This window comes from Dama dama, chromosome 3 (genome assembly GCF_033118175.1).
Source record: "Dama dama isolate Ldn47 chromosome 3, ASM3311817v1, whole genome shotgun sequence".
NCBI lineage: Eukaryota > Metazoa > Chordata > Mammalia > Artiodactyla > Cervidae > Dama > Dama dama.
Window position 1 is genome coordinate 27,053,047 of NC_083683.1, and position 12,041 is coordinate 27,065,087.

At 35.7% G+C, this 12,041-nt stretch overlaps 1 protein-coding gene across 5 annotated transcripts in view; it reads right to left on the reverse strand.

The window, feature by feature from the left end:
- Positions 1 to 12,041, reverse strand: part of PPP1R12A (protein phosphatase 1 regulatory subunit 12A) — a 159,754-nt gene that overhangs the window by 65,591 nt on the left and 82,122 nt on the right. For all 5 annotated transcript variants that reach the window (XM_061125149.1, XM_061125130.1, XM_061125159.1 and 2 more), the window contains exon 3: positions 5,614 to 5,732. In XM_061125149.1, the coding sequence (XP_060981132.1) occupies positions 5,614 to 5,732 (119 nt within the window). The remainder of the gene's footprint in view (positions 1 to 5,613; positions 5,733 to 12,041) is intronic.

Consider the following 12,041-nt stretch of genomic DNA (forward strand, 5'->3'; position numbering starts at 1 on the left):
AAGATAAACAGCCCAACTTATTGAAGATGTCTTCTAATGTTATTCATAAAAGTAATTATAAGGCTGCAACTGTAATACATAAGAATAATCTTTCTACTAAATGACTTTTCTCAGACTGATTTATTTTCTTATGCTTTGTTTTTTTTTTTACTATGTATTTTAAAACATGAACTATTTATTATCTTTTTCCCTTTTCTCTTTACCATCTTAAACAACCTGACTGTTACTGTCTTTTATTATTCTAAATTTCCTCTGGACTTGAAATAAATAAAATATCTACTTCTTACTTCTGGATTTATCTAATTTCATGCTATCTTTACCTTATTACAAAGCAATTACCCTCTGCTGCCACCAAATTGTGCCTTTATATAAATTATATATAAAAACAACTCAAGTCTAAAATTTAAGTATATGTGAAGGGAAATTTCTTATGTTTAAGTAAATTCAGTTACCGAAAAACCTAACAACAACAATTTTCTTGCTTTTAAAATCTTTTTAAAAATACCAATGATTAGAGCAATGGACAATTACATTTTTTTTAAACCTCATCGGACAATATAATATATATAGAGTATATATATATATAGAAATAGAATCTGTATATAGAGAGAACAATACTTGTTTTCTAATTCCAGTGTTTTAACTAGACTAGTAACCGTCAGACAGCCATAACTTCTTTCAATATTAGTATAATGAGTTAAGAACACAGATCTGAATCTACGCTGCTTGGTTTCAATCCCTGATCTGCCACTTACTAGCTCTATCATCTTGAGCAAGACACAATCCACACTAACATTCAATTTCTTTATTTGTAAGTTAGGCATAATCAAAGTACCTACCCACAATGTTGTTGTGAGGATTAAATTAATTAATAAATGTGAAGTATTTAGAAGAGGAATAAGCACTAAGGTGTTAATTATCACAATCAGTTCTAAAAGTCTATGATTCTGCTTCTCTTTTATTGCCTTGTGGACTAATAGGAAAAAGAACCTATAAAGCATTTTACTGGTCTTAATTCACCTACTGGTCTTTAGTTTACCTATATTTGCAATTACCTATAATTGCAAAACTTTTAAACAATGAAAACAATGTATACTGAACTAAATGGGGTATGATATAATAAAGTGACTAGACTATTTACCATCCGTCACTACTATTAAAAAATAATAAATGTTAACTTATAAGAAAATGTTAGTCAGTTCTCTTAGGTAAGAAAACATAAAACTGAATTGGAATTTGGTTAGATAAGAGATGCAAAAATTGACTTGTATTCCAAGCTAAATAAAGAAAATTACTTTAAAACATAAATCAGACATACTTTCATCTATTATTCAATTATTACTACTTTCAAAGGAAATTTACTTAAGCATGACTAGTTGTTAATCATGTATATTAGAATAAGAAACAAGAGCCAAAAGAATGATTAAAGAATTTTAAAATATTAAATAATACCTTTCATATCAGGATAAATAATTTGAGAAATTTTGTCATTACTAATGATATATTTAGGAGGCTCCTTTTATAATTGTTCAACTCTACTGATAGATGAGAGAGAGATGCGCCTATCTTTTTTCCTTTGGAATAAAGCTATGTTATATAAACCATGTATTCCCATGAATAAATCAACATTAGGAAATATTTCTAGGAGACATCCCTAATAGAATGCAGCATGGTACTCTGAGGAAGAGTGTGGGGCTCAAGGATCCGTCGAGCTGGTTGGGACGGAACCACATACAGCACCACTCCCTCCCTGTTTGACCGTGGGCAAATCGCTGAGCCTCCTTTTCTCATCTGTAGAACGCAGTGACAGCACCATTAACCTTGCAGAACTGCTAAAAGGGTGAAATGAAATAATGCACGTAAAGTCTTCTGCTCAATGCCTGGCAAATAACTAGTATTTAGATTATTTAAAAAAGAGTTAGCTTTTATTTTTAATATCAGTGCTTAACCTTCAGTTTCAGGGTCATATTATATATTATTTCCCAGAATTTCTCATCTATTATTTTTCCAGATTTACATTTTCCATCCTGACACCTCCTAGATTCCAACATGCCATTTAGATGAACGCTGCCATTTAGATGTGCTCTAGCAACCTCAAGTTCAATACATATCAAAACAAACTCATGCGCTTTCTCAATCTTTTCCTGCTTTGTTCCACATTTTTCCATGTAAATTCACCCAAAAATCACTTCTTAAACTGGAAATCTCAGGAGGCAAACTAGGTGGCCTCAATTCTTCCTTCAACTCCATATTCAATTACTCACCAAGCTGTTTTAATTTTACCTTAACATTTTCTGAAAACAACCCTGGCTTTTTGCTCTTTTTCCCTATTAAATATAATTATTTTGGCCCTACTGGTCTTTCATCTGGATTAACTGAAGAGTCTTCCTCAGGGAAGGGATACCACCATGTATTCCCCATTTGAATTTATCCTCCAGATTACCATCAGTTTTATTACTAAACACTAAATCCAATCAGGTTAATTTCCTGCTTGGGGATCTTTGTTGCATCTGTCTAATGCCTATAAAATAGATGTCCACCATCTGGCTCTAGACTAATCTTTTCAAGTCTCAATCTCATACTAATTCCATCTTGATTTTCTTACTCCAATCCAATTCTAGTGAATTCTCTGCATTTGCTATATTTCTGATCCCTTTTCTTTGCACTTGTTGATACCACCCCCCCATCTGACATGCCTTTTTTGTCCACCACCCCTCTTCTTTGCCAAGCAAACTCCCTCTCAAATGTCACCTTTCTCAAACCCTTCCTGACTACTGAAAGCAGTCAGTCATAGTATTTTCTGTTCTCCTACATCATTCTGTTCCTACCTAGATTTTAGCACATAGCACCGTAAAGCTCAGTTTATGCATCTGTCACTTCTACTACCCTGTGAAATCCTCAAGAGCAAAGTTTGTTTCTGTTTTTTTTTTTTTTTTTTAAATACCCAGCACTCAGAACAAATATGCTGGCACATTAATCAAAATCAAATGAATCATTACAACTAATATCAGCCTTGCTAACAGTTTCCTTTATATAGAAAGAAACTAAAGACAAAAAGTTTGCAGTACATCTCCACGCCTTTCCCAGCTGCTATCTACCTGGGCACTAATCAGGGCAAGATGGACAGATAAGGGACTCCTTCTTTCTAGGTTGTGATGCTTTATATACATTCTTCCAGTTTCTTCAAGTCTTGACTATCCCATTACTCCAAAATTGCCTGCTTAGGACAGAACTGTTAAAAGCTCTTCTGTGGACTTTTCCAAGCTCTAGTTTATGACTGCTGTTGTAACATGGGCCTTGTTTCTTCTGGACTCCAGGTACCTTCAGCTGTTACTTCAACTCTATTTAAGCATTTAAATACTTCCTCAGTTTTAGTGCCCAAGATTTGTTTTTTAAACAACCAGGAGTGTATGTGTGTTCAGTCATGTCCAACTCTTTGCGACCCCATGGATGGTAGCCCACTAGGCTCTTCTGTCCATGGAATTTTCCAGGCAAGAATACTATTTCCTACTCCAGGGGATTCTCTACCACAAGAGTGAACCCGAGTCTCTCATGTCTCCTGCACTGACAGGCAGGTTCTTTACCCCTGTGTCACCTGGGAAGCCCCAAAGCAACCAGGCAGTCCTTATGAATCATCCCAATCCCAAGAAATAAAAATCTCTTTTCACTTAGCTTCTATTTCTTTGCTTTTAATGAACCACACTTCAGCAAGACTCAACCCTCTCTAAACCAATACTCCATATCTTATACAACACAGTTCTCTTCTGATAATACTCATTTAATCACTGCCTAGACATAAGAATACAATGGAAATCACAGTAATTTATATATATACGCTTTTTAAAAACTGAAGTAAAATATACATAATAAAATTTACTATCTTAATAATCATTTTAAGTAGACAGTTCAGCAATGTTAAGTACATTTACATTGTTGCTCAGTCTTCAGAAACACTTTTTATCTTGCAAAATTGAAATGCTATGCTAATTAAACAACAAATCCCCATTCCCACCTCCTCCCAACTCCTGACAACCATCATTCCACTTTCTCTATGATTTTGAGTACTTGAGGTACCTCATGTAAGTGGAATCAGAAAGTAACTGTCTTTTTGTGACTGCCTTATTTCACACAGTATAATGCTCTCAAGGTTCAACCAGGCTACAGCATATGTCAGAATTTCCTTCTTAATGCTGAACAATATTTCATTGTAAGTATATACTATATATTGTTTATTCATCCACCCACTGATGAACATTTGGTTTTCTTCCATCTTTTAGTTATTGTGAAAAATGCTATAAACATGGGTGTATAAAAGTCTCTGAAACCTTCCTTTTAATTCTTTGGTTATGTGCCCAGAAGAGGATTTGCTTTATATTTATTGAGATGTAATTCACACAATTTAAAGTAAACAATTTAGTGGTTTTTGGTAAATTTTCAGAGTTGTGCAACCATTACCACAATCAGTTTTAGAACACTCATCACTCCTAAAAGAAATTCTGTCCATAAGTTGACATCTCCCAAATTCATATCTCGAGCTGTACCTCTCTCTGCTAACATATTCAACTGCCTTGATATCTTAGCAGGCAAAACAAATTTAACATGTCTAAAAAATGAACCCCTGAACCTTTCCCTATAAAACTTACTTTTTCCACAATATTCACATCTCTCATAAAAACTTCACCCGTAAGAAAAAAAAAAAAAAAAAAAACTTCACCCGTCTAGTTGCTCAAACCAAAAATCTTAGAATCTTCCCTGCCTTCTTACACACCCTACTTTTAATCATGCAATGATCTGCTTGGTCAAATCTTCATAACATACCTAACACCCAAACTTCTCCTCACTTTGTCTACTACCAGCCTACTTCTCCCCTTGCCGTTCTCCTACTTCTGCCTTTGCTTTGCTACAATCTATTCTCAACACAGCAGCTCCTGAGATCCTTTCTACAAGTCAGATCATGTCATTCCCCTATCTGTCTCTCCACTGACCCCCAGTTTCACTCAGATTAAAAGCTAAAATCCTTCCAACAGCCCACACGGGTTTGTGTGAGATGGTCCACTGCTACTTCTGCAACCTCCTCTCCTCCCAGCCTCTGCCAGGTTATGTCTGCTTCAGTCACACTGGTCTCATTCGCTGCTCCTCTGAAAACATCAGGCGCCCTCCCATCCGCGAATTCACTGCTCCCACTGGACAGTGTTCTTTCCCCAGACCTGTATGATTCACTCCATCGCCTGGATAAGATCTTAGCTTAAATACATCCTTGTCAGTGAGGACTTCTTGACTGCTCTATTTAAATGGGTCCTGTTCACCCCATACACTTCCTATCTTCTTTGTCTCTTTTACTTATCTCCAAAGCTTTTACTGACAGGTAATTTTATGCCTGATCCTACCACTTACGATACTTCTTTCAACTTGAAAAATATTAAAAAGGCGTAGTTAAGAATCATACACTTATTCATAGAACCTTACTGCACATATTATTAAGTAAACTCATTTTTTCACACACAAATTATAATTGTCCTTCAATGCCAACAATTACTTATTGAAAAAGTCAAGTATCATACTTTTCACAAGACAGTTTTACACGTATTTTCCATTTAGGGTGCTTTACATTACCTTGCCGATTAACTTCATTCTGAAGTAGCTCTTCCATTGCCTCCTCCTCAGCAATATCTAAAGGTGTGTCTCCTTCACTGTTGACAGCTCCTACATGTGCTCCCTGACCAATCAAAAACCTGTAGAATTAAAGGGAAGAGAGTTAAGCAATGATGGTATCGCTGAAACAAGACTAAACGAATAGTTAATGAGGTAAGCTTCTATGCAAGAGCAGCAATAAAAACAAAGGAAAGCACACGCACTACGTAAGCTTTAAGAAACTACCATGAGGCATGCTTTCTTTCTAAAATTTCGTATTTCCTAATTTTTCTGTAAGGAATACACTAATACAACACTAATAACGAACACTAATACTATACTAATACTGTAAAATACTAATACAAAAATGTCATTTAAAATATTACAAATATTTTAAAACAATTATGAAAGCTTTCATAGGATTATTTCAGACTGTCTCCATTAAGATTTTTTATTATCTCCACATTGACTAGTTCCCTAACTGATCTTCACACTCCCAGTCTGATGCCATAAGCAAAAGTTCCTAACCTGAGATTCATGGACATAATTCAGCTGGTATAGATATCTTAAAATACTGTTAATGCTCATCACTATTTTGAAATTAAGGTAATTAGCAGATCAACTACTAGGTCTTTTTAATGTGTTACTGAAGAATACACATACTTTGCACTATTTTATGCATCTGAAATACAATACTAAGAACAGATTCACAGGCTTCATCACACCTGTCAAAGGGATCAAGGGATCCAGATACAAAATGGGTATGAATCTTTCACTAAACCAACTGCACATCTTCCAGAATCATCTATTTGACACGACTGGAGTCAGTTCTCAATTTAAGATTCTCTGAGTGGTTGTCCATGCTAGAAGACACACATGGTCCTACTGATCTGGTTTTATCTTCTTTTCAGCCTCCTTCTTCTTCTTTCCACATTTTAGACTCCAACAGTATAGAAGTGTTTGTAGTTCCAGACTAAACCATGTTCTTTTGGCATCCGTCATTTTACTTTTCTTTATGTAAAGAATGGTCCTTTTTTTTCTCATATCCCTAAATCAATCTACCCTTATTTGTTTATTTTTATAGGCTACATGACAATATATGCATTATAAAAACAGTGAATAAGAAAAAAAGCCCACAGAGTTTTTAAAAAAGAAAAAACTCTATACCTCTTTTATTGTCATGTTCCCTCTCAGAGATAAACACTATCAATAGCATGGCAAGGATCTTTCCAGTATCTTTGCTATAAATTTATGTTTGTATATAAACAAATATAGTTACTTTTGAGGTTCTTTTTGTAAAACAAAATTAATGGGATTACTTTAAATGCACTAGAATGCAACACTTGCCTTCCAGTAGCTGAAAAGTATTTCACCATATGACTGGATCAATTTTTTTTAATACTATCTTGCTAATGGATGTGTTCTTAAATGGAGATTTGACATTATCAATCTCTAAAACTTTTCTCAATGTGATGAGAATAAAGCACCTTATCATCATTTTATTTCCTGACTACACAGGAGGTTGAAAATATCTGGATGTGTTTACTAGTATTTGTATTTTCTCCTTTTGTGAACTTCCCATTTACATCTTTCACTTTTATTTTTAATGTCTGCATTAATTCAACAAACACTTATGGGATGTTATAGATTGACTTTGTATTCCTCCAAAATTCATGTTGAAACCCCAAACTACCAATGTGATGGTATTAGGAGGCAGGATTTGGGGAAGGTAATCTAGGTATAGATCAGATCATGAGGGTGGAGGATCCATGATGGGATTAATGTTTTAAAAGAAGGAAATAACAGAGCTCACTGTTTCTCTGCATTGGTACACAGCAAGAAGGCGGCCACCTCCAAGCCGGGAAAGGAGCCCTCCCAAGACACGGAGCTGTGTGTCCTGAACTCTCTAGTCTCCAGAGCTGTGAGGAGCAAACGCCCACTGTGTCAGCTTCCCGGTCTACATCACTTTTCCTACAGCGGTCAGAGCTGAGACAGATGCCTGCTACGTATCGAGCACTCTGTCACATGTCAGGAACGTAAGAGCAAACAAAACAAATGCAGAGCTTCCCCTCAGCCATTTTATAATCGAGAAAGAGAGCTAGATTATTTATCTAAATTAATGTGAAACTTTGATGCCTTATGACAGAGGCTTTTACTTCTATAAGTGAATTAATAGAATTCTGATTTAGTAAGGTCAGGAAAGGATTCCCTGAAGAATATATAGGTACCAGCAGCAACCATAACGGAAGGAATGTGTGTGCCAGAACAAAAGGCACCAAACCCCTGTGACGGGAAATGGGCATGGCTAGACAAGTGCTTGTGTGCGCGCAAGTGGCTTTCAAGCAGTGTTTGACTCTGCAACCCTATGGACGATGGCTAGACAAGGGCCTGCTTCATTTTCCTGGGAGTAACTGAAAAAGAATTAATCAATCTCTACATAGTTTCTGTCATGTACACTCCAAAGTTAGTGTTTATTTTGTAAGATCCTTAAATGATCATTTATGTGTTTCAAGATCACTTTGTGCACTACGGAAAACAAAATAGAATGGAGAAAGAAAGTAGGCACACCAGCTAATGAGCTACTGCAGCAGTGGAGAAAAATTATGTTGGAAGTTTGAATTTGATGGAGGAAATGGGTAAATTCCAGAGATATCTAGGATATCCGAGATATCAGTGGGATGCAAGCAAAGGTGAGGAAGATATTTACGATAAACTGAAGTTTTTAATTTGTATGTAATGGATGGATGGCTATACTAATTAATGATTCACAAAAAACTAAGTTATTCCCTACTTCTAATAGACGTGTTGCAAGTATTTTTTTTACTACATTGTCACTACATTAAACAAAAATCTTTTCTGACAGTATTCTGTATATGAGTGAAGTTTAAAGGTTATATGAGGTCAGGTCTGTCAACCTTTTGCTGTAAGAAGGATTTTCCCAATTAGCTATGAATATCTATGTGGAGATACAACTTTTACAAGACACACAGACAGAAAGAGAAAGAGAGAATAAGGAAAGAATATATAAGATGAAGTTAACAGAGGTAACATTAGGAGGGTTTTGCTTTGTTTTTTTTAATCCGTGCCTCATGGCACCTGGGGTTCCCCAACCAGGGATTGAACCCACACCCTCCGCACTGTAAACACGGAGTCTTAACCACTGGACGACAAGGGAAATCTCGCATTAGGAGAGATTTGTGTTAGTGGGGATTTTTCAGGCGGGGGGAGCCGGGGGAGGGAGGAAGTGGCATTTGTTATCCTAGTTTTCTGCAGGAAGTTCAATTTGTGTATGTATATCAGACCACAAAAATGGCTACCATGCCATTTTGTAGCCTGGTATTTTTAGACTTAATAGTATGTTATAAGCATTTCTCCTTATATGAAGCAACGTTTCATTTCTATGATGTTCGCAGTATATCTACAAACAGAAGTCATATGTGAATTGAAGCAACTTTTTCTGTTGCACAGTCTTTAAAGTCGTAATATAAAAGTAATGAATAACATATATATACCATCGTGTGTAAAACAGATAACGAGCAGGAAACTGCTCTGTAACACAGGGAGCGCAGCCTGGTGCTCGTGATGATCTAGAGGGGTGGGCTGCGGGGAGATGGAGGGAGGCTTAAGAGGGAGGGGATACAAATACATGTGAAAGTGAAGTCGCTCAGTCGTGTCCGACGCTTTGCTACCCCATGGACTGTAACCCACGGAATTTTTCAGGCAAGTGTACTGGAGTGGGTTGCCATTTCCTTCTCCAGGGGATCTTCCTGACCCAGGGATCAAACCCGGGTATCCTACATTGCAGACAGAGGCTTTACGTCTGAGCCACCAGGGAAGTCCATATATATATATATATATATGAAATTATGACTGATTCATGTTGATGGCAGAAATCATAACAATGTAAAGCAATTATTCTCCAATAAAAAAAGAAAAGTAATGAAGAATATTTATGTACTATAAATGAATAAATCTGGAGGGAAAAAAAAGATATTAGTGAAATAGTAACTACTATGCTCCAGGAGAATATGTAAGCATTCCACTAGGCAAAATCTCAATCAAACAATCAGATATTTAAATAAAACCACTTATATTTTGCTTGTATGCGTGCTAAGTCGCTTCAGCTGTGTCCAACTCTTTGTGACCCTATGGACTGTAGCCTGCCAGGCTCCTCTGTCCATGGGATTCTCCAGGCATGAATACTGGAGTGGGTTGCCATTTCTTACTCCAGGGGATCTTCTAGACCCAGAGATCAAACCTGTGTCCCCTGTGACTCCTGCATTGCAGGTGGATTCTTTACAGTTGAGCCATCTATATTTTGCCTAGGTATTAAAAATCATTCACAAGATGTAAAGACAGAATAAAAGGAAGATCTCAGAGTGGCTGCTGTGCTTGCAGCAGAGGGAAGCAGAGTCTCGAGGAAATACCAGGTCAAAGCCAAAAAAGAGTCAATCTAAAATTTATATAAACAGGAAGGATCTGAAGAGAAACTAACAAGAATAAAGCCCAGAAAACTACTAGCAGAAAGTAGGGCCTGGAGCAATTCCTGAGCCAAAAGTTTAGGTATAAATATGTATGCATACAATTCACAAACTACTATTTGTAAATGTAAATTTTAAAAGAGATACCAATCAATCAATAAACCTCATGACATTTCTATTTATTACCATGAATAATCTGAAAAAAAAAAATCATTCAAAGACTGGTTTGGTGAGGAAAAAAAAGCATAAACATTTAAATTCTGCAGACTTTGGGTTTGGTTCCCACTTCAGTTTCTTGATAGCTGTGTGATATTCATTAACTTAAAACATTTGAAACCTAGTTTATAGATAACTTACAGGGTTGTGTTAAGTTTAAATGAGTTGATGTCTAAAAATAAAGTTAAAATTCTATCTTTTATCACATCATGAAAAATCACCACATTCAGAAAGCAATGTTTAAGATAATGTGAAACAAAATAACAGCGATCTGGAATATCAGAAATTCACTTTGTGGGATGCTTGGAGATACTGAAAACAGACGGCTAGATTTCCTTCACAACAAAAAAGGATGGGTATTATAAGCAGTTCATGGGACTCCTGATTAGGAAAAACACACTATATTTAAAGATTTCTTGAGGGAAAAATAAAAAACACAAAGATTTCACATAGGAATCCCAAAGTGGAAGTGAGAATATTAACATTTCAGGGTTTAAAAAAGAGGGGGGGGGGGGGCAGGCTTGCTCAGTCATGTTTGACTCTGCAACCCCATGGACTGTAGCCTGCCAGGCTCCTCTGTCCATGGGGATTCTCCAGACAAGAATACTGGAATGGATTGCCATGCCCTTCTCCAGGGGATCTTCCCAACCCAGGGATCAAACCCACATTTCCCACATTACCGGCGGATTCTTTACTGCCTGAGCCACCAGGGAAGCCCAGGAAATGCCACTTACTGAATGATTAAAATCATTATATATTATTGGAGTGAAAAACGGTGGATTCACTGCTAGATTTACTGAGATTTATTATAATCTAACAGTTTTAAGTCAATAAATAATTTTGAATAATTAATAAACCTCAAAATCAAGACATGATCCAAAGTATTTATACAAAATTAACTGCATATGTGTTAATCTAAAAATCTAATAAAAGGTATAAAACTGTTAACCAAGTTACTTGTATGCAACTTGGATGTGGTATATTAGATGGGTAGGATTCTATCTTGGTTAGAATAGAATGATTCAGTGTTAACTGAATTTGAACGACAAATTTGATGAATTCTATTAATTATCTAGGATTCTGAGTTTTGTCAAAAGCCAAACTACAGAAGAGACTGCTTCAGAAAGGGAAATAGTTCATTTTAAAATTCTGTCTTTAAATTAGAAGCTAATGAAAACACAGTGATTAGAGACAGAAATTTCATCAGCAAGAACTGAATAAAGTACACTGTCATTTACTGGAGAAAAACTAGTATCAAGAGGTTGTTTTAACCAATACAAACCATTTCATGTATTCAAATCCATAAATTTTTTAAAAATCGAAATGTCAGTGTAGCCTTAAGAAAAAAGTTGTTACATAGATGAATTCAAGGTCATTATGGTAAGCAAAATAAACTAGTCACAAAAAGCCAAATGCTATATGATTCAATTCATATGAAATGTCTAAAGTTGTCAAAATAATAGCAGAGAGGAAGGTAGTTATCAAGGAACTAGGGGAGTGAGGAGGGGAAATTAGTGTTTACCAGGTAGAGTTGAAAAAAAAAGATGAAAAAGTCTACCGAGATTTGTAGTAAAAAAAAAATATGAATATACTTAACATTATTAAAATTGAATATTATATTTCTATCACAATTAAAAAAACACAAAAGTCAGAAAACCACTTAAATAATTGTTTCTTGAAAATTCAAATGAATTACTCAAAACCATCCAGTGA